The following is a 24,183-nucleotide window of genomic DNA, read 5'->3' as shown; positions in this document are numbered from 1 at the left end:
GTGTGTGATCAGACACACAAGGCCAGGGCTAAGCAGGCTAATGAACAAACTCCGGCATTGTGTTCAGGCCCCGGGGACACACTGTAGCTTCTAATGTACAACAGCTCAGAGTAGAGGAGGGGAAAGAAAAATTCACTGACAGGGAGCCAGCTATCTGCTTAAAGGAAAAGCTACAACGAGAAGTGACGTACTGGTCTGCGGTGCATCGTGTGCAGTGAATATTTTACAAGGATCTGGTCGATGTTTTCCTAGACTAAGCACTTTTGACTTGTCAACATGAGTGTGTTGTCCTAACCTGCAACACTGACCGGGTGGGACAACACTGTCAACTTCAGGTTCTTCTGCATTCTTCCTTTGTAGAGTTCTGTGGACAAGAGGAAGAATGATGATTTTTTTTGAGATTCAGTAATTGTTATAAGGAATGTCGAATGACTACATGAAATTGTTTTTTGTTTTTTTGTTTTTTTTTAAATAACTGATAGTTTCAAGGCCACACTTCCCCAGATTAAAAATTTGTATTTGTATTCACTGCCTGACACATGTCTCTTATTATGTGCGTCATTTAACAGTGTCTCTGAGTTGTAAAACGTGTTACTTGTCAGCAGTGACCTGATTTGTTATCCTTTTGGCTCAAACAGTACGGTACAGGGTGGGTCAGTTCCACCCAAGCTTTAATTCATGTTGTATAAGATGTCTAACCCACCCACCCTCCTTCTCTCGCCCCTGCTCTTTCTCTTTCTCATGCTCAGTGTTGACGAGATCTGCATCACTGCCAAATCATGGCATGAACACTGTAATGACTTCATTCCTTCCAGCACATGCACACATGCATATCTAGGAAGCGTTGCATACTCAGTGGACTGTCCTGTCTTATTCTAGTTCAATAACGTAAACACATGCACACGTTAATCCAGCTGCACATTAAGAAACCTATTTGTCTAACACATCTATGCACGGACACACACACACACACACACACACACACACACACACACACACACACACACCCTCCAGGGGTTTATACTCCAGTGGTGTGAGACAGTGGATGGGCTTTTTCCAGATGATCTAAACTCTCTCTGTCAGCTCTGGTCAATATCAATGACTTATGTGCATGCACAGACACTGACACACATATAAGCAAATACAAAGTTCATGAGCTCATTACTCCATTCCACACATGAACATAATACACTGGAGTCCATCTTCCTGCCATAACAATGCAGCATTGTTATTATGTGAATAGTTTTATTGGCTAGATGATATTTTGTGAACTTTGCATGTAAATCTCTCTTGTTCAAGTGTTGTCGTGCATTTATATCTGGTGCAAGGCCAGTGGGAGTGTTGCACAAGCCTGTAACACATGAACAGTGCATCACAGCGCAGCTATTAAGGCTAATCTAAGAAAAATATGTAACCCACGGCTAACTTGCTAACATTTTTTTACTCTCATCAACAAACCTTTCTTATCTGACTATTTCTGCCTTGCTTTCTTGCTCTTCTGACTGTATTGAACAAGAGCATCCTCTTTATTTCATAACTGTCTCCTTTGGGGGGGGGGAAACATGTTGAATATCTTTTTGACTGATTTTTTTTTTTTTTGACTCTGCAGGACTGCCCCCAGATCCTTCCCTCAACCCAGATCTACATCCCCGTCGGGGTGACCAAGCCGATCACCTTAGCAGCCAAGAACCTGCCCCAGCCTCAGTCGGGACAGAGGAACTATGAGTGTGTCTTCCACATCCAGGGGGAAACTCACAGTGTCCCCGCCCTGCGCTTCAACAGCACCTCCATCCAGTGCCAGAAAACAGCGGTGAGTAAGATGTGAAAGGATGTTCTAGTGTCATTATAGGAGAAAAAAGACAAAAAGGGAATGAGTGGCACAAAATAAACTTTGAATTTCAGTTGGACTTAAATTGTAGTCATTTAGCACAATTACTCTTGAAGCAATAAATGCTGCCAGGTAACTAAATCATGATCCCAGTACAGACATTGACTAGGTCAGGGTTTAAATAATGGCCTCCTACAACTAATGACCACTTTAGACACTAACATGCTCATTGTCCTGATAGATCACCACGCGCTATTTGGTCACAATCTAGATAAATGACCCAATGCTGATCTCTCACATTGAACTGATAGTTAGCAAATAGATATTGGCGGCAAGAGTTCACATTTGAATTAAGACACTGACATGTAATAAAGTTACACTGCGTGGAGAATTTTCCCAGTCTATATTTGGCCCTAAATCATTATCGATTTTTCATGGTTTGTGTGATACATCATTTAAATCATTGGTCAAAGTGAAGCTGCATTGGTCAGCCATAGTTTTGTTCCATGCCTCTATGATTTTCATAATGTATTTGTGGCTTTGGCTGGTTGAGATGAGGAGTGTGTGCCAGATTAAAGAGTTCTCAAGGATGTTTTCTTAAAAGAATTTGTATGTGTGGGTATGTAAGGGATTTACAGGTAGGCAGAGGTGTTTGTGCATGTGGGTCCATGCCCGTGTTGAAATATGGTTTTTGTGTGTGTGTGTGTGTGTGTGTGTGTGTGTGTGTGTGTGTGTGTGTGTGTGTGTGTGTGTGTGTGTGTGTGTGTGTGGTGGTGTGTGTGTGTGTGTGTGTGTGTGTGTGTGTGTGTGTGTGTGTGTGTGTGTGTGTGTGTGTGTGGCTTCAAACTAGCGTGACAGATAAGAGGTAGCTAGCGTCGCGCTTCACTGAGGCTGAAAATGTGAAGAGGAAGTCTGTCTCTGAACCTAGTTGAGAGCGGATTGATCATGTTTACACCTTGACTCTATACCTCTCCCTCTCCCTTCCTCTCTCTGCCGGTACAGCTCATCGTTCTCTCTGCCTCTCTTCCTCCCTCCGTCTGTCATACTTTCTTCTTCCCGCCATCCCCTACTTTCCTCAGTGCCTCTTCCTCATCTGTCATACACTCACTTTTGCTGCTTGCCTCTGTCCCTGTCCCTTTCTATCTTGAGATATAATGCAATGCAACAACACTGAGACGAGATGAGAGCTGGTGCTGTGAATTTTGTTTTAGATGAGGGTGAAGCAGCTGTCACTGCAATATATCGTGCATGGAAAAAAATATTTGACAGATTAAAATAAAGTAGAAACATCTAGAAGTTGTCACGTATAGCTAATGAGCTTTAGCACCTTGAAGAACTTCACCAACTGTCTATATGTCAAACCTTGTCATATCTATATGGCTTATGCAGTCATATAGATATTAGCAGACACACATGTAAAGCACACACCAGCATTAGTCTCTGCATTGCTGTATAGTCTGCTGGGTAGCCACTGTGACAGCTAGCGCAGTATTTGATCCTGTCTGTATCGACGGGCAGTCTTCAGGTCCCGGCACACGCTAGCCAGTTGTTTGTGAAGGCAGCGCTAATTAGCTAGCGATAGGGTTGTCTCTCCGCAGAGATGTCGGTTTATTGACTGTTTATTGTTGCTGCAAGGCCAGTGCTAATCAGCAGCAAAGCCTAGCCCGAGTCCAAAGCAGAATTTCTCTATTTGATGTCCACAAAGTAGACATGCTAGCAGCAATTAGCCTTGGGCTGTCAGCACTTAGCCCTTGTTAGCAATTAGCTGTGCCAACTTGACTGCGCGGTCAGATATCGATGCAGCACGTGCATCGTGTCTGCATGAGGCCGTAGTGAGATTCAGTGGATGAAAAAGGTGCCATCTGCATGAACTTGCCATTAAGGCATAATTCATCCAGGCCTGAGCTTATGAGTATAATTATGTGTCATGAATTATTAGGACGAGTGTCTTATTATAGCTCTGGAGCAGTATTTCAGAAGAATGAGGGTCTTAAATATTAGTTTATCCTTTTATAGACCTTCACATCTCCACTTTTCATGTGCACCCCTCCATGTTTGTTCCTACTTTGACAGTATTCAGCACCAACTCAATGAATCATGTATGGCTCTGCAGTAGAAATAGACTTCATCTGTTATGCTGCGTACACACTGCTGCCTTGGTTTATAGGCACACAGCTATGGGGATAGGGGTTGATCAGTGTCTGTGTGTGTGTCCACATGTGCATCTTTCAAAACGCCTAAGGCTATGGATCCCAGGAAAGCTGTGTATGCATGTGTTTGTATGTTTGGGTGTGAAATCTCCATTATACTACTGCAAGAAGACGGTGGGGGTTGTGTGTGGGGGGGCTTGCTAATCAATGAGATAAACACAGGGGTGCTAATTTAAAGTTTAGCCATGTGTTTGAGATACACACGTGTCCAAGAGTGTCAAACTGACACACACACACACACACTTTCAGGAAAGGCAAGGGCAGAGACAAGAGAGCTGTGGCACAAATTTCTAAAAAGTGATGAACGAGAGGATAGGGAAGGAGAGGACACGATACCTTGAGGTGGAGAAGACAGAGCTAGGGATAAACACAGGAGGTGAGGAAACAGGGACTGGGGAAAAGGACACTGAGGTAGTAATATCAGACAGCAGTGGAAAATGGCAAAAAATGGAGATTAGAGCAGACAAGGTAGACGAGGGAAATTGTTGCGTAGTAGACAATTTCAGGTGAGATGAGCGGAGAAAAGTGAGAGGGAGAGTGATATTGAAGAGAACAGCTCAAAACTCTCTCCTGCGGCCAATATTCACTCTCCTTTCTTTCATACAATGTCATCACACTATCCAAAAGAAGATAACTATCCACAGGATATTCAGGATATCCACAGTCGGATCATGTTTAAACTCCAGCTTCCCATACTTAACTCCGTTTACAGTGACCGTGAAGTCAATACTCTTATATAGTATCCCATAACAGGAGGCTGTCAATAACATACTGTATATGTGACATATGATAGTGTAACAGCAGCTCCACACTAACCTTGTTTGGTATTGACTTTCCATATCTGCTTAAGGGAGAAAAAGATTGGTGCTATGGTATTTCTGTATAAGGTTTCTGTACATACCAACTGATCCCAAAGGGGAAAGAGCAAGTGTATCATACGACATGAGAAAGAATCCGGTATTTGAGAAAGGTTTGCTTTTGTAAGCAGAGACATGAAACAAGTAGGCCACCTCAGACTTTGAAGAATCATAGTTTCAGGGTAAAGGTTCTAAAACTTGCTCAAAGCTCCAAATGTTGCTGTGTTGCAAAAGGTTTAAATTCTGAAAAGAAATGGTTCATCACACACTATCCCTTTCTCACTTTTGAAGTTGGGTAGTCAGCCAAACGTAATTTAACATTTTTTGGAACCTGTGAAAGTTGATGAAATGGCAGATTGTCCAAGGTCCCATAGCAAGTTAAGTGGAGAAAAACACTGATCATTTTGTTATAGAAAATAAAAAATAAAATAAGTAGAGTCCTCTCCATATTTCTTAGTGCCAAACAAGCCCACATTACCACTGACACATACGGAGCCATCCGCCAGGCCTTATGGTAGCAGTTAACTCTGGTCAGCAGCTACCAAAACAACAAGCTGGTGTCTACATCGGTTCCTTCCGGTTTTTTGACCCAGCCTAGGCAGCTCCCGGTGTGTGTGGGCCAATCAGAGGCAGAGGTGAGGGTGCAAGGGCCAATAGGATGCTGAGCTGTGGGCTGGGAAGTTGTGCTCAGAGCGCCAGAGGGGTCATGGGAGCGAATAAACACATGTACACACAATGCTTGCACACACAAATGACCACACTCTGGGGTCAGAAAGGCTGATGGAGCACTGCTGGGTGTCGTCCGAAGGCCAAGGTTGAGAGAACAGAATTGAACTGTTCAGGACTTTACCTCTCTGTGTTCCTTTATCTCCTTCTGTTCTTAGCTTTTTGTCCATTTGTACTTTAGCGTCTCCATGTCTGCCCTCCTCTCTCCCTCTTTATCCTTCTTTCTTGTTTCTCCCTGGAGGGCAGGAATGAGAGGACAGATAATATCAGCGCGGGCCTTACACCATTACCTTCTGTCTGATAAACCACTCGGCCACTCCATCACCCTCTTTCTCTCACTCCTTCACCAGTGAGGGGGGAAAAAAAGAAGCAGACACAGGGGCAGGAGGAGAAAATCTAGTTTAGGATAGGGTGTGTGTCTGTGTTATTCTTCTGTGTGTGTGGAGAGCAGCTGTTTGTTAAAGTAGAGATGGGAAGTATCAGGGGTCCTGATGGCATCCAATTAAGGCAGATAAAATGATGATGAATTGCAGTCGGGCAGCAGAGACGTACGCTCTGGTGTGTGCATGAGCTCACACACCCACACACTCACACTCACACTCACACTCACACACACACACACACACACACACACACACACACACACACACACACACACACAACTACAGGAAGACAGCAGAGGGAAGAAAACAGGGAAAGCAGCTGTACAGACTTGGAGAAGATTGTTTTGGGGAAAATGCAGAAGGAGAGAGGGAAGAAAGGCAAGGAAGTTTGGAGGCAGAGATACAAAAAGAAAAAAGGGGAGCAGTGTGAAAGACGGAGGAGGGGGAGGGAAAGAGGAAGAGTGCAATGACACCTTACAGAGAGTTTTTAGGGAGAGAGGACAAAGTATTTGCTCTGTTCCGATGGGAAATGAGGGGAAGATGGCAGACAAGAAAGATGGATAGATAGAAAAATGGATGGATAGATAGACAGAGCAAATAGAGGTCTAGAGGAGAGGCCAAACATGTCTGCAGGGAGAGCGGTTAACACAAACCTCACTGGTCTAATGGTGTCACACACCCTTCCATCCTTATATGTGTTTGTGTGTGTGTGAGAGAGAGAGAGAGAGAGAGATGGGGAGAGATGAAGGACAGTATTGATGCAAACAAAAGTCCTTTTCGCTGACTTTTTGAAGTTTATGAGATTTGTTAAAAGATGAAACTGAATGTAAAAACAAAAAAAAATCTATATTATATTAAAAACCCTCATTGTAAATGTATTATAACATGTACATAAATTTACACACGCACAAAGCTAAAGGTGGCAGAGATGGGACTAATGAGGGCCTTGGCGCTGGTCATTGGAGGGTAGGCGCAGCGGAGCATGGTACAGACTGGTCTGGCATGGCCTGGCACAGCTTAATGAGATATAAACACTAGACCTGCCACTGCAGTCAGCCACAGCACACACTGACACTGTTTTAATTGGCTTGCAGACTGTGTGTGTGTGTGTGTGTTGAGAGAGCACGAGGAATTCACTGGAATTTACTGTGAATTGCTGCAGATTGAAGACCATCCGTTGTTCCGTTACTCTGTTCCCTTATCATGTGCTACTTCAGACAGCACTGACCAGATTTATTTAGGGGCACATTGTGTTTGTTTAAAGTTTTGTCTCATGTAGATCATGTGTCTCTTTCAGTGGATTCTTGTTCATACCACTCATTTATATACTTACTGACTTATTTATAACAGTGTGTGTGAGTTAGATGATATGTGGTGTTCGGTTTACGCTCACTTTTCCGCTCATACATTCCTTCATTCTCCAGCCAGCCCCCTCTCTTTGCCCTAGTCATCTGCCTGTCTCCATCTCTCCCTCCTCCTCCACTCTTGCCTCCACCTTCCTCTTCATTTCCGTCCAGTCACTGACTCACTGCCTCTCCTCCTCCCTGACAGGTGACGAGCAGAGCTCCCACACCCCTGTCCTGGATAAATAAGAATTAATTGCTGCTCAGCTATCAGCATATGCCAGCTTCTCCACCCCATCCTCCACCTCACTTTCATCATCTTTTTCCAATTTCTGTCTCTCTCCTTGTATCACTCCAATCTGTAACCTTTACTCTACATCTTCTTCCTCTCATAACAGTGCTCCACCTTCTATTTCTCTATGATGGTTTGATGGGCAAGTGAAGCAGCAAAAATGATTGTTATAGCAAGATTCTCTCGCTATGAGAGGAGAGGAAAGGAGAGGCTTAAACCAGAGGGAAGAACTCTCTCCACCTCCTCTCTGTCTTACTGTATTTGCAGCTATTTTAAATACATACTGTTGTCTGGGTTGCGACTGCACACCTCAAACACAGACTGTCTGCATGATCACCTGCAGCCTTTTCATCTGAATGAATGTCTGGTGATAGTGATGGGGATTAAACCAATTTCCATTTCTGTATAACTTCACATATAATATTCCGTAAGAGCCTCAACATTTGGCGTTGTAATTGAACCAATGAGAAGCTTTTATTACAAAATTTATTGCCCCAAACAAAATTTTGATTTGTGCAAAAGGAAGCATGTCACATCAGCAGTAACAGCGACTTCATTAATAGTAAATTAAAGTGTCAGAGATTAAAATAAAGAGTTAGTGTGAATAGTACACTTGGCTGGTATCCCTTCTATTAATGACTTGAACTTGACAGGAACTATGTGAAATTAATCAGGGATGTCTCTATTACTAATGATGGATAGAGCTTCCTTGAAATCCTCTGGCACCTAGCATGTGATCTGTCACACCTTCAGCATGAGCATTAATAGCCACATGGCAAAACAAGAGAAAGACATCCAGTCCCCAGCCAGACGAAAAAATAAATCGTTCCTAGAGACGACCTCTTAATTTCTCCTTTTGGTTGTATGTGTTTCATGTATCAGCAAGCGCTACTTCACAGATGGTGAGGTGCTGCTTGTGTTTAGATTGTGTTTGAGTGAATAGATATAAGTGTTGGTGGCTTGCAAAATAAAAAAACTGAATGTGTGACAGAGCAGGGGAGTTAGCGAGAGGAGAACAGCCACCAGAAGAATGGCATGAGTTGACAGAGATGGCGAAAAGAGTGAGGATATTGAAAAATGTGGACGTTTCTGCAAACGACCAAAAATCGGCCTTTTGTCCGGGGAGAAGTCTAGTAAGCTTACACTAGCTTAATGCGTAGGCTGGAAAATAAGAAACATTGGCTATGGCAGCATTATTTTTCCCTCAAGCAAGCACTTTTCTCCCCCCCCATCCCCTCTCTCTCTTTTTCTTTCCATCAATGAAGAAAGTATCTGTGTGAGCTTGTATGCAGACTTGTGTGTCTGTGTGTGTGTGCGCAAGAGATAAGCTGGGTAACTGGGTCCAGCCATGCTCCAATCCTGTTAGCATTAGCGATTAGCACTGGCTAACAGGCCCCTATTATGAGCAGGGGCTGATTCCATGCCGCCTGACCCCACACATACAGTACATACTCACACACACACGCTAAGCTATAGGAAGGATTACCATTTGATCCTTGATTAGGAAGCCATATCTGCCTGGAAGATGTGTGTATAAAAGGGTACTGTTGTGTATACATCTATACATTTAAAGGCATGTTGGCTGCAGTTTATTCAGCCTGGCAGAACGCATATCACCTGGACCAGCATTTAGTCTGTATCCTGACTCAATGTGACTTCTGTTAAAACTGTGTTACAAAACTATTTAAAATGCAGAATAATCTAGATTGAAAGATGTGTTGCGTCAGGTCATAATTTTTGATGACTGTCGTCGTCACCTTGAGAGAGCGGGGGAGAGAGGAAAGAGGAAGAGAGGAACCTACTCTATCCCAGGTTAGGGTTTGCCCTGGGCTAGTTTGGTATTTTTAGACATCTAGCTCGCGCACGCCTTCAAAATGACTAATTATCAGGCTGTGACCCTCACAGAAGGTACCCATTGTTACTTCATACCTGGCTCCCTTCATCCCTCCTCCATCCATCCATTCTCACCTCCCCTCCTCCAGTTTCCAGTGACAGATGTCCAGCTGATGATGCTGTAGTGTTTGCATCGGCACTTTTCTGATGAAAGCCTGTTGTGGAGCAGCAACTGCATGCGTTGATCATCAGAAAACCCTGTTTTTGTCTTTCCACTCTCCTTCAGTCTGTTTTACATCTCCTCAGGTCAAATGCTACAGACAAAAGGATTGTTGCCATCACCTTGTCCTTCCAAACTTTATCCGATTTTTGGATTTAACCATAGAATACATAACATAGAGAGTTTGTACCTCCTATTTACATTCTCCTCTCCCCTTCACACATGCAAATCCTGACCTATTGAGAGTAACCTGCTTAATTTTAGCATTTTCTTACTGGAATCTGCTGTGCGGTGAATAGACCATGTACAACGTGCATGTGTGTATTCCCTAAACTATGCGTTGTGCAACAATGCTGGTTCAGTATGAAAGTTTAATAAGCCTTTGGTGCAATGAGATGAGCTTTGGATCATAGCCTAACCTTTCCCATGCCTCCCCCACCCTCTACTGCCCATTAAACACACATACACGCACATACACACTTCCCCCTAACACAATATTCATGTTTTTGTTGAGTGACAGTACATACCTCTCTCAACACAGACCCCCCTGTGAGGATGGATGTGCAAACACAGACACATACCTGTAACATAGATTTTTTTTTTTTTTTTTTTTTTTTTTTTTAAGAAGAAGAGGGCAGGCAGTGTTGGTGTTGTAGCTTTCAGCACCACTGCCCAGCATGTGTGTGTGATGCAGGTTTTCAGGGAGAAAACTTGTCAGAGTGTAAAGCAGGGTTAAGATGTCCACATACATCTATCATATATTTTACTATCAGCGGAATCGGCCCCTCTCATGTGATGTGGAGGGTGATTGGGCCGTTGCTTTCATTGGCTTGTCGGCGGAGAAGAGGGAATGGAAGTGGAGGAAAGCTTGACCCCCGGGTCCTTTACTGTAGCCTGTCTTCAATCCTGAAGGGTTATAACAGAGCAGCAAGAAATGATGCAGTTAGTGATCCTGAAATAGAAAAATCAGTACAATATACAACTGTGCAAAGTTTTTGGCAGTGGATTACTTAAGTAAAATCATCATTAAACTCCTGCTGTTTGACAGTCGATGTCTCTGAAATGTAGACTGAGACTGTGCTGAATTCCATCCCATATTGGAAGCTGGAAATACTTTGGAAAGAAATGAAGACCTACTTTATGACAAAAACTTGAGTGCTACAGAGAAACGCACACATGCCATTCATTTACTTTGTAGCTGAAATAATTGGTTGATTAACCAATTACTTAACTTACAGAGAGCTATGTGGACAATTAATCATTTGAATCATCTGAAGAAATCGTTCAGAGAATTTACTTGTTCTCGCTGCTCAAATGTGAATAGTTAATGGTTTTCTTATTTAGTTGACTGTCATAAAGGAATATCTTTAGCTTTGAACAGATGGTCGGACAAAACAAGCTGCCACCAAGGATTAAATTATGATGTGATGGATGGATTTTTCCCTATTTTCAGATATTTTAGAGACTAAAATAATAACTTGATTAATGAAGCGTTAGTTTACTTAATGCTCTATACTATTTCTCAATAGACAGGTAGCATACAGTACAGTTAGCTTTCATGGCCTCCTGTGGTTAGATTTTACATTTTACGTGAGCCAACATAGTTTTGACTCTGGCCAACTAAAACAATTAGGAAGCCTTTCTCTTAACAGGCAGTCACTTGATTCAGTGTTTATGTAAAATATAGCTTAATGGAGCTTTATTACTGCTGCTGTTTTGGTTTCAACCACTTCCAGTTTTTACCCATTATGTTATGTTATGTTTTTGTTTTTTTTCCACTTCTGAGACAAGTGTGTGAATATGAGAAACCCACTTGTTGCTTAGTGCGAGACAAGACTGATTGGGAAGAGAACAGTTGCTAAGTTTGAAATGCCTTCATCTGCAATAACAGGAAGAATTGCCAAATGTAGATCTGTAGAGCATCATGATAATACCTCTCTATTTCTCACTCTGTCTCTCTCTTTGCCCCCCCCCATCTTTGTCCCACTTGGCTCTCTGGCCTTTCAGTCTCTGCTTTATCTCATCTGTTTTTCTCCCTTCACTTTCCCTGTATCTCCTTCTTGCTGCCTTTCTCTTATTCTTGCTGTTCTCAGTGCAGTGTCCCTGTGCATCTCCCTTCCTCTTCCTTTTCTTCTTTCTCATCGTCTTGGACGCTCATACACACTGGAACACACTCATATGTTCTCTCCATCTCTACCAGTTGAAGAAGTGCTCTTGTTCCCAGGCAGACTGGGTGGTCTCTTGGGGAGAGGGAGGGAGGGAGGGAAGGAAGGAAGGAAGAGGGGGGGGGGGGGGGGGGGATTGAAGAAGTTCATATGCTCAGACTTCAGTGGAGAGAAATAATAGCTGACATCCAAAATGTGTGTTTGTGTGAGTGCCTTATCTTCCGGTGTTTGCATGTGTTTTTTATTCATCATTTTTTATTTTCAGTATAGACTATGTGATCAGTCTTTGATGCATTTGCTGGCATCCATCTCTGGAAACTGTCCCGTGTGCAGAATGCATATTTATAGTACAGTGTGCACATGTGTTTCCCTGGACATGTTTGGTGTATGCGATAAAGGAATCTGCTCCATATTTCCTTGTTTGACTGTGGGCGTTCTGGGGAATGGAAGGGGTAAGGGAGAGAAAGTTGGACTGAGATTTATAGGGGAGGAGGTTTGTAAAGAGGTAGAGGGAAGGAATAATGAGGGGGAGGGAGGGAGATAGGAAAAGGGGGGGGTGGAACGGAGGATTGCAAGAGAAGGAGAGGCAGAGGAATGTGTGAAAAGACCAAGGCAGACATGTCAGTGAACAAATTGAAAATGCCAATTTCACTTTAGCCCCCACCAGCTCAGGCGCTTATAGCCCAGCCCCATCCTCTTATTCCATGTGTAAATGAATGGTGTCCACAGAATAACACACAATCACCTCTCTCTATCCCTCTCGCCCTCGCTGTTTCTCCTTCACCCCTGCTGATGTATCATCCTCTCTTCACCCTTTTCCGTACCCCTTTCTCTTCCTCATCCTTCTTTTCATCATCGCTTCACCTCGTTTCTCTTTTTTTCGCATCCCGCACTCCATTTCTCCCAGCTCACTCCACCTCTGTGCTTCCGACCCATCAGCTGCCGAAAACATTTTCCAGTCTTTTGACCATCACTTGCACTTTCTTTGCACACTTTCACTTTTCAGATCATCCATTTCTTGCCACCCTCAACCTTACTTATACTGTGTTTGTATGTCCTAAGGCTCCAGGTTCACTGGGCTTGAAGGAGAAGCCATCTTCCTCACAAAAATTGTCTAATCTCAAAGTTTCCCTTCTCTTCCTCTCCTCCTTTCCAACTCTCCTAAGGTGTAAATAGTCATGAAGATATGTGGCTGATCATCCTCATTATTGATTAATCTGCAAAGTATGTTTTTCAAGCAAGTGTTTGGTCCACAAAATGTCAAATGCCAATCTCAAGATGTCACCTTGGGCAACTAGGAGGTTGTTATCACAATAGTTGCCAGGCCAGCTCGCAGGTAGATTTATTCAGGGCTAAAGGTTTGCTCTTCAATAGTTCATGTCTACAACATATATCAGAGCACCAAAATAGTAGTGCTCTGAGATAGATGGAGACATCCTCCTTTATTTGGATATCAGCATCTCTGCCTTGAGGGCCCACTGAATGTAAATCATCCAATTGCAAAAGTGAAGAATGAATTAATCAGCCATTCACACATTGTGACATTGCTGTGTCCTCTCATTTTCTTATCTTCTCTGTGCACATTTCTCGGTCCTTTCCCCCTCAAATACATTCAAATTCACTATTATTACAGATGTCAAGATAAATCTCACACTATCACATTGGAGTGGGTGATATCACATAGTGGCAAACTTGTAGCTAGATTCAATCTGTGAGGGCCGCCATAGCCTCAGGCTCTGGGGCTTTCACATTGGATTTTATCACCACTCCACTAGAGGAGCATAGTCCTGCTATCTCTCACCCTGAGGCCATTGAAGATACTGACCATAGCAGTGGTAGTGAGAGTGAGTGGGGACCCTTTGACTGACAGAGGCATTAGGTTAACATGGCCTATCTCCAGTCTTACCAGCCATCACCCTCACATTACTGCAGCAGTAGCCTCAGAGTAGAGAACAGGCGATCTCTCGCTATCTAGCATCTGTTTTATGTTGCATCAAAGACAAAGTGTGCACAGTGTGTCTCAGACTGGGGGGGGGGGGTTCTTGATGAATGGGTATTTTCAAATGATTGTGTGTTTACCTCAGTATTTGGCTGTTTTGTGTATATGACTGGGGGGTGGGGGCTGCGGAGGCGGTCTAACTTCTAAAGCTGCATTTTATTTGCTGGTGATAATCGTCGTTGATAATTTAATTGTTCGGAGGTTGGAAGGGGTCTCACAGGAGCTCTTCTCTCTGCTACTCCTTCAGCTAACGCACCGCCATCACACTGCCGCTTTTGAAGCTTGTTGTCTCATTTAAAGCGATTCCATAAAACTGATTATGCCGACGACGAGTCAATTACATTTCAACTCTTATTAGTTCAGGATGCAAAAATGAAATTAGATGAGAATATTATTGTTGGAGATATATTACGCTTTTCATTCATCACTGGAATGGAATGAGTCATACAGTGATGGGGATTCCAATCTCTTAATCAACTCTGTGCTAAGCCAGGCTGCGGCGGATGTGCCGTGTGTTAAAATCACAATATAGCCTGTCTCTCATCATTCATTTTTATAGCCCTTCAACTATGTGAGCACCGCAGGCTATGACATTACTAGCAGCCATGAGCTGAACTGTGTTCTGTCTTGGTATTGGCTGATTGTTCTTCTCTTTTACTAATTTGATATTTCATTAAAAGACTAAGAATATCATACAGTGATGTTATTGGTATAAGAGAAATAATGTTTTCTGTTACGATATATGACTATGAATGCTAATCTTGATGTTGTTGTTTTATATTTCAGTATACCTATGAGGGTAATGACATCAGTGACCTGCCAGTGGACCTGTCTGTGGCTTGGAATGGAAACTTTGTCATTGACAACCCCTACAACATCAAAGGTGGGTTTGTGCTGCTGTCACCAGTATGGTTACAGATAAGAGCTACTAAATGCTATGAATAGGTTTTATACATTATTATTGTCTTTTGGTTGGTTCAGTAAGCACAAGGCTAGGGTGCAGAGTGTTCATAAGCAAATTGTGTCCCACTACCAACAACTGTCATTCATTGAAAATGCCTTTTAAAGTGTCCTTAAATTTTCTCCTATTAACAAAAGTACTACATAAAAATTCTAATTAGTCCCCAATGTGTTGATTTGTCAGTTTTTGATCTTCAGCTGAGTCATGGCTGGCACAGTATCTCAAAAATGACAATCCAGGATCTGCAGGAACTTGAACATTCAGCTTCAACTGCATTGTAAATAATTTATACTGTCACCACAATCTCTCGGTCAGCCCACAGTTTTCCACAATGTGCTCAAAATGCTGTAATATTGCCACGCACCCCTGTGTAAAGGAGCACACATACTGTGTTGTACATTAGGCCATTTGTATTCAATATTACATACATTTTACCCCATGGCCTCTTTTGTCTTTGATAATGGTTCACAAATAAATAGTAGAAGGTCACAGTAGTAACAGGCTGAAGCAAGCAGGAAAACGACTGATAAACTAGTGTCAGAATAATGATGATCACTTCAGTTGAGCCAATTTAAAATTTGAATCTGTGAAACATTTGGGATGTACAGTACCTGCATTTGTGAAAGTAATTAGGTTAATAAAATGGTAAATCCTGAGCTTTATAACACTTAAAAAAAAAAACACATTTCAAGAGCAGATTGTACACTAACAGCGTGCATTAGTTGTCTTGGCAAGATTCATCCATCACAAGGTTTGTGCAAAATGCTGCTTTTTGGTATTGTTACTTTGACACTGATTATTAATTGGCTTTCTTTAACTGTTACTCTCTTGCTGTTATTGAGCATGCAGGTTCATTTTTGGGTTAAAATTGTTTAGTCAAAAGACTGTTATTCATCGATGGTGTCTGGAGCTTTTATACTTAAATTTCAGCTTTTTGTTGGGGTTAAGTTTGACTTAGAATACTAAATGCAATTCATAAGTTAGTCCTTAGGCATATAATATGTAAAAACATCAAGTAAGAACTAAGTGATAACATTTTTTTTTACATTTCAACCAGTTCTTTCAGCTCAACTGTGCACATTGTCACATTTTGGATCATAACTATATTCATTACATGCCTATTGAGCAACTGCCTGGGCATCCACACTTAGGTTGACAGGTATTATCATTAGATGATCATGTACATGCTGCTGAAACAGTATTTGAGTGCATAATATACACTCTAATGTATAGCCACGCCTTCCCCTCCAAACAAAGAACCATGTGGGTAATGATTAAACACATACACACAATCGATGCACAACTGTGGGGGAAGACAATGACATCACGTCTGTTGGATATAATTACTGGTAGGACAGTCTTTATAGTGCTGTGTCCATAATTATTGCGACCTGTACAGCACAGCAGGGGGCTGTAACATTATTCTCCTGCTGTGAGGTACAATAACATCATTGCCAGCTACCATTGCATTCAATACGGCCTGCGGATGACATGCACAAGGAGTTTTATACAACAGAGGGAGCTGCAATGTCTGGTCCTGTTTGTTACTCTTTGATGGTTAAAGGCACAACGAGGATCTGAGATTTTTGTGTAGTATTTCAGATTAGAAGTTGTTACATCTGTAAGGTCTGTGAAGAAGTAATCATTGCCATTTTGTTAGTAATGTAAGGTAACACCACAAAGTCACTTTGCTCCGTTTACTGATGTCACTCCCTGTAGTCTAAATGTACCAAGCAAGCTGTTAGTCTCAGATTTCACGTATTTCTCAAGCTGCTGATATGTCACAGTGAAAGGGTGTGTTTGTAACATATACCATTGTAACATATGCGACTGCATTCTGCAATAATGGGGTGTTTACATTCATGGAGGCAAGATAAAATGCTTTGACAGTCAATGGTTCTCCCAAGGACATGGTGTTGCTGAATGGCAGCCATTATATGCAGCAGTATTGACAGCGTACAATATCAGCAGGATGCATCAGTGTCTATGCATTGTGTGTTATCTCAAGTGTAAATCTCCTGAAGTGCATCCGGAGGCAACCCGCAGCCCAAATATGTCTCCCCCTTTCTCTGTCTGTCTCTCTCCACTGCCAGCCCCCTCCCTATTTCTCAGTCATGATAATCATCTGGTGGAGAGCGATGCTCACTTGTCTTAAATACTGATATGTTAATGTAATTAGAGAGGAGTCGTTTAGCAGTCAGTAATTGGTACAGGGTTGCTTTAAAGCTGCTCCATGACCAATGGGATTTGGGGATGGAAGAGCAGAGAGAGAGAGAAAAGATTTCACTGTACAATTCCTGAGGCCTGTGGGAAATGGTGCCTTAACTCAACTTTGTCTCTTTGACATTGAGGAAGTTTTTTGAGTGAAAGTTGAGAAACTTAAAATGTAGTAATTTGTTTAGTTTTCAAAAAATTCTGCCAGTTGTTATCTACTTAGTTGTCTTGTAATAATGCAACACAATCAATATTGTTAATGAATGTTACGGCTGTATAAAGACGGGGAGCCGAGATGCGGCCAGGCCCAATCAGGCCATTCATAGCTTCCAGGCTGTGTGTGTTGCTTTCAGCTCGAGTTGTAGTATACTGAAACTATTAGTCTTACTCCCTTTTGGAGGGAGGCTGTTTGTTTGAGTTAATTTGTTTAAAACTTTAGGTATAGATGAGCTCAGTTTATAAAAATTAGTTTTCTCTTGAGTGATTTTGTTAATAGTGTTTTACTTTTTAGTAAATATACTTTTTTGTTCTTATATTTCTGTTTCCCCTGTCTCTCTTTCTCTGGGTTAATTGTTATTATTGCTCCTCTCATCCCCTGTTCTTCTCGAGGATGTAATAGTGAGGTTACTTTATTATCTCCCTGGCCTCATTTCCCCACTGATAATTTCATGATGCTTTATTCTCTGTCTGTTTCATTTGCAGCCCACCTGTATAAGTGTTACGCACTAAGGGACAGCTGTGGGATGTGTCTGAAAGCAAACCCCAGGTTTGAGTGCGGCTGGTGTGTACAGGAGAAGAAGTGCTCCCTGAGGCAGGAGTGTACTCCTCCAGAGAGTACCTGGATGCACGCCACAACAGGAAACAGCCGCTGTGCACACCCCAAGATCACCAAGGTAAGCCGTGATAATAATGACACATACTCAACATAACGCTAGATAGTAGCTCAGTATGCTCCTGAAGCTTATCAAGATCACAAATACCTGACTGTGCATACGTACCTGCATGTACACACACCCACTTCTTTGAGTTGGATTGAAATTTTAAGAGTAACACTTGGTTTATTGTAATATATATGGCCATTCTTCCAAAAGATATTCCCTCATTTGGTGTTTTGATGATGATGGAGGAGAGTGTCCAATACGTTGGTCCAAAATCTCCCATAGATGTTCAGTTGGGTTGATATCTGGTGACTGTGAAGGCCATAGGATATGATTCACATCATTTTCATATTCATCAAACCATTCAGTGACCACCGTGCCCCATTGATGGTTGCATTGTCTTCCTGTTTTTTCAATTATTTTTCAGGTTTTTCCCTTATAGTTTGTCACCCAGCTGTTTATATAAAACATTCAACTCACTACGTTAATAAAAGTAAAACCTCATAAAATTATAGTTTTTTGCCAAAAATGTTTACGGATGCTGTTGCCACATACCTCAAGGTCCATGAGGCAAGTGAACAGCCCAGTGTAAAATCACATTGCAAGGAGTTGCTAAATTCAAGTTAAAGAAAAACTCTTCTCTTAGCACTGCCAAAGTTAAACCAGACACTTCAGCTGCTATTTGGTATTCGTTGCCCAGCAACTCAACCTCATAAATAACAATCAAGTCAGGTTTCTGTGAGGGCAGGGGTCAGAAGGGAGGAGGTTCAAGTGACAATATGGCCATTATAACAGGGTTGTGATTACCACTTTTTCGGCAACCTTGAAACTGAATACCTGCCTTTTGACACAAATCTGAGGATTTCTGAAAGTCAATTCTTAAGTAAAAGATGGTCCTTATAAAAAATAAAAAAAAGAATTTCGAAATTCCTACCTGTGCTGTGTCATTGTTTGGCCTCGGCGAGTGAAGGGGACATCGTAGGAGGGAGGGCAGCAGGGAGGATAGACAACTTAGAAGCCATCACCATGACTGCAACCACAACACAGATGGGCCGGCCAGGAGGAGGCAGTTCACACACACCAAGACTGAACACACTGACATGATTAGAGATGATGGCTGCACACACACCTGAGGAGGCAGAGAAAGTGTGTGTGTGTGTGTGTGTGTGTGTGAGAGTGTGTGTGTGTGTGTGTGAGTGTGTGTTGGAGAGAGAGACAAAGAAACAGAGAATGTGGAAGTTTGCTAATTGTCTCCCACCATGGGTGCAGAATGTGTGTATGTGTGCTTGTGTACAACTGACAGGCTGGGTGAGCTAAGGCGTCTAAAACACCATGGCGTACCCATCTGTTGCCACCGGTAACCGTGGCGGTGGTCCTCGTCTGATTGTGACCTGGGTCGCCATCTCTACAGCTCACCACTGGGACTGACACTTGCACGCTCACGCACACGCAGAGCACGGTTTGAAACCATTGTGCGAGACGCGTCTAGACGTTCTACCCTTTCACTCGTTGTCATTTGTCCTTTTGCTTCCTTCCCCTCTTTTTCCTTCTCTCCATCATTCCTTCTGAAGCTTTTAACACAGCATTTTTTCTTTAAATGTCTATAAATTTAATTGTATCTTAAATAAGACGAAGCATCATCTCAGGTGAAACGAGTGCCATTTCTCTCCATTTAAATAAGTATGAAATAAATGTATAGTCTATAATGAATGCCCATTTCACCAATACAGACTTGTATGGATGGAGCCCTCAGTACATTTCCTGTGTGACACGGGTTCGTCTCTCTGAATGCGTAATGGAGATATTGGATAATTGGGGCACTGGCACATAGATAAATCCTTTCGTTAATGCTCTCTCTCTCTCTTCTTGCTCGCTTCAGTTATCTCTTTGAAACAAGCGCACAGAGGCAATTGGGTTGTGTGTGTATGTATGAAAGATGGGGGTGTGTGTATGAAAGGGTGGGGTGGGAGTGTGTCCGTGTGTTTGTGAGTGTGCGTGCTTGCAAGCATGTGCTCTTGCATGCATATTGAGGGGTAAATCCTGGCCTCGGGGCAAGATGTTGGTGGCAGTCATGAAGCAGGCGTAGAAGAGCTTCAAAAACAGCAGTAGGAGAAACATACTGCAGGTTGGAGAACACAAAAGGAGAGACGGATGAGAATAGAAGAGGAGACATTGGAGGAAGCGCTATCACCTCTCCTCTCCACCTTTGACATTTACAGTGTGACATTTAATGCCAAAAGAACATCCAAAGGCGGCAAAGAATATCGCTCCTTTTTCTCCTGCCATTTCATCCTTTAGTTCTCTAAAAGAGCATCACATCCAGCACACAAATTGAATATTACCCCTCTTCTTACCATCCATTCTGTAAACCCCCTCTTTTCCTTTTTGATCCTCCTCTGGTTATTTTCCTTTTTTGCTTCATTCAGGCCACTTTGTTGATTTTTGCAGCATGCTAGCGGCTGTGTGGCCATTAGCTAACGGATTAGCCACTAATTTAATTTGGACCGAAGAATGTGTGTTCGACCGGCAAGGAACGTCACTGGAGAGAGAGGGAGTGTGACCAACATACTCACATATGTGTATATATATATATATACACATACACACACACACACACACACACACACACACACACACAGCTATCCAGAGCTTTCAGAGCAGCATGTGTTGAACCCATTTGGTGTCATTTCCGAGTGTGCTATTGCCATTTGACGTTGTTCAATAATGTGCAGTTAGGTACTGCTCCAGTAATAGCTTTGGTACCTTAGGACTGTTCTCCAAACACAGCAATTGATGTTTTAAGTCCTAAATGATTGGTTTTAGACATTGTAAGAATTTGGCTGTTAGACTGTTAAAGTGCTATTTTCATTGTGCTATATTTTTTCTCTGCACCGACACTGTGCACTAAGATTAATTAGTACTCCTTTCACAGCAAGAAAACACAGTTTATGTGTGTGAGCTGGCAGAAACACACACGCATAAGCCAAAAACACTCTGCTCACAAAAACACATTCTCTGAGAAGTGTACATTCAGATGTAAGATATTTAAAACCGAAGATAAAATAAACTACAACTTAACGAGTAGTTCATATGGGGCCCTTAAAATCACATTCGCAGCCACACACACACACACACACACACACACACACACACACACACTGACACACACTCTGACTGTCTGGCGCTGTTTCCCAGTGCAGTGTAGCAGTGTCCTAGTACTGGCCTTGGATGCTGCCTGGCCCTCCATCATCCATCATCTCCTGCCTGCCTTCTCCTCGGGGACAGGACGAGCATTACAGCTAGCCCTTAGAAACCAATTAAAACAACACAGGCCATGCCAGTATGTGTAGGTGGGTGGGTGGATGGGTGGGTGGGTGTGTGTGTGTGTATTTATGTGTATGTGTGTGTGTGTGTTTGTGTGTGTATGCATTTTTAGTGTCTTAGCATGTGGCACATGTTTTTTGTGATCTTGTGTATATGAAAAACTGTTTTTGTGTTTGCGTGTGTGTCTTTGTTCAGTTTCACTACTTGTGTGGTGTCAAAAGGCCAACGATTTCTCCCTCATGTATTGTTAAGCTGCAATATCGGCCTTTGCCGGACTTGTTTATCGCTCTCTACCTCTATTTCTCCATTCTTCTGTTTCTTATCTTCCTTGTATCCTCTGTCACTCTCTCCTCACTCTCACCTCCAATCATTTCTCTTTTTTCTTCCATCATCCAACCTCTCAATTCGTCTCACTTTTCATTTCCTTCTTCCCCTTGTCTTTACAGGCCAGTATCTTCCGCTTTGTCTTGTATGTCTGTAAGTCACATGTTGATGTCTTTTACTTCGTCACATATAAGAATTTAATAGTAAAGAACTCTCTTATCCCCCTCTTCACTCTTGTCATTGCCTCTATCAGTTTGTTTCTTACTTTTTGTTTTTCCAAAGCTTTCATATCACAGATAAACTTCAGAAACCTTACGCCATGTTCATATCATCGCTCTCTGTGTACCCCTGCTTCCCCCTTCCTCCTCCTCCTCCTATAACTAGCAGATGCTATCTGTGCACTGCCGCTCAGCTGGCCACAATAGGCCTCACACAAAGCCTCCGACACAACGGGACAAGTCGGAGACGAAGAGAAAGAATAGAGTTTGAATGGGTGTAGAGAACTGCCATGGCGAAAGAAGAATAGATTGAGTGTTTAGGCTGGTGGCTTTTATCAAAAAGGGCTTTTTGTTTGTGTTGTTTAGTTGTGGATGTAACAACTTGTGCATGTATGTGTGTCTGTCTGTGTGCGCGTGTGTTTTGATAAGCCAGTGCTTATAGAGACAGAGAGATTTGATTACCATATCTGAAGATTCAGACTGGTGCACTACTGTGTGCCACTCACTCTTTTGTCTCCAGCTAAAATATATGCATTCAGGCACATTGACAAAGAGACAGAGTGAATTAAAAAGGCACAAGTCCGGAGAGGAAGAGGGAAAGGGCGAGGGAAAGGAGGAGGGATGTTCATCAGAAGCCTAGCTGGTGTAAGATCGAAAACACTCCTTAATTATATCACTGTGGCATTTCAGCTCTGGCCTGCATGACACTGGGCTTTGTTCCCATTGTGTGTTTCTGTTAGTGGTGTCCTGAACACCTGTGGCTTTTTACTAGCCTGCCACCTTTTCTATAATGATGTTAGCCAGGGAGATCATTGTGAGGTTCCAGGTAGAGAAACAGAGTTGTGAGCAGCTTGAGAGAGTGCATCTAATTTATCTGTGAGACTGTAGATACACTTAAAAGAATAGTTCTACATTTCGGGATATACACATATTTGCTTTGTTGGCTGGAGATCGATAAAAACATTCATTGTTCATGTCTGAAAAGTGATTATTGCCATCCTGCTACTACACTCTTTTGTTCATATTAAACAAACAAGATATAATGTGTTAATTATGAGTATGGGGTGCTGTTGGGTGGATTTTGCTTCCTTTGGACAGAGCCAGGGAGAGAGTGGTATCGAACCTCTCATTTAACCCACAGCAAGCATTGACTGAACATATTTCCCAAATGTCAAACTATTTTTTAACAAGTTTTGGCATCAGTGCACTCTTTATCCCCATTATAATGTGTGTCCAGATCCATACAGTATTCTCAGTTTCAAAGTTGAAACAGGCTAAAACAGGCTTGGCCATTACATTATTTATACCGGCAGATTTTAGACCAGAAATCTGTTCATGTCACTGGAATTGCTGCTATCAGTGATTTTTCTTCGCACAGGCAAAGTAAGTTAACATTCTACTTTGGCGTAAAGTTCAAGTTTGCTCAGGTTTGACAAATTGATCAAGTTAACCAGCTGCAAATTGTCTTGAAAGCACTGACCTTTTGACAGAACAAATAGAACCAGATGGAACAACATGGAGGAAGCTCTCCGCCGTTGTTGGATGCGAGTTAAAATGCTAGTTCAAAAAGGTTCCCCTTGAATCAACTGCATTAAGTTTTTGTCCATTTGGCAACCGAAAATGCTAGTAGCCACTATGTCACCAAGCTTTGGATGCAACCAGGCAGCTGCTGCTAGCCTCAGAACTGGTGGTCAAAAATACAAGTCAATGCAAGTTGGTGCATGGTCTCCCTCTCTCCACATACATGCATGTGTTTGTCAATGTCAAAGTAGATGGTTGTGTCCTATCTATGAACTGTTGCTGTCTGCACAAAACAGAAAATGATATGTGGATATATGTTGTGGGCTTCATACGTACAGGGGAAATGTCTGACTGAGAGCAAGAAGAGCATCATTGATGATTTATTTTATCCTTCCTTCATGGCAAGTGAGGTCAAAGTGTGACCTTACCCACCCACCCCCCCACCCCCACCCCCCTCCATGACACCCAACCAGCGACGAGTCATCCCCTTCACCCTCTTCCCAACCCGTCACAACAAATGACCCCACTCCCCCTTCGCCAGTTTCTAATCCAATTAGCTTTAGCCCTAATTATGCTAGTAATGACTGATTACCAAAGGGGCCATTGTCTGCGTCAGGGGCTGGATGAATGGGACCATGATTAGCGACTAGGCTAGCCTCGGGTAGCCATTAGCACCTCTGCACACCTTTCGCAGACCTCTAGAGGAAAGAAAGGGAGCAGAGGTCGTTGTGTGCAGTAATTGTGTTGAGTAGATTAATCGTCACAAGGTTAAATGAGAGATGCAAGTGAGGACTTGATGGGTGGGTCCAGGTTAAGTGTGCGAGTTGGCAGGCTGTGATTGTTTGACTGAGTTGAGGTGGAGTTAATGGATCCGAGGTCATTTTTCA

The 24,183-nt window shown here is 42.6% G+C and overlaps 1 protein-coding gene across 1 annotated transcript in view; it reads left to right on the top strand.

Moving 5' to 3' along the window:
- The window catches only part of plxna1 (plexin A1), a 160,455-nt gene that overhangs the window by 89,703 nt on the left and 46,569 nt on the right, over positions 1-24,183 (top strand). The window contains exons 9-11 of the mRNA XM_022745052.1: positions 1,610-1,810; positions 14,643-14,739; positions 17,734-17,924. Of these exons, the coding sequence (XP_022600773.1) occupies positions 1,610-1,810; positions 14,643-14,739; positions 17,734-17,924 (489 nt within the window). The remainder of the gene's footprint in view (positions 1-1,609; positions 1,811-14,642; positions 14,740-17,733; positions 17,925-24,183) is intronic.

The sequence above is a fragment of the Seriola dumerili genome, unplaced genomic scaffold (assembly GCF_002260705.1).
Source record: "Seriola dumerili isolate Sdu_G_001 unplaced genomic scaffold, Sdu_1.0 BDQW01000088.1, whole genome shotgun sequence".
Classification (NCBI taxonomy): Eukaryota; Metazoa; Chordata; class Actinopteri; order Carangiformes; family Carangidae; genus Seriola; species Seriola dumerili.
Note: the sequence above shows the minus strand (reverse complement) of the source record. Positions and strands in the feature narration are given on the sequence as shown.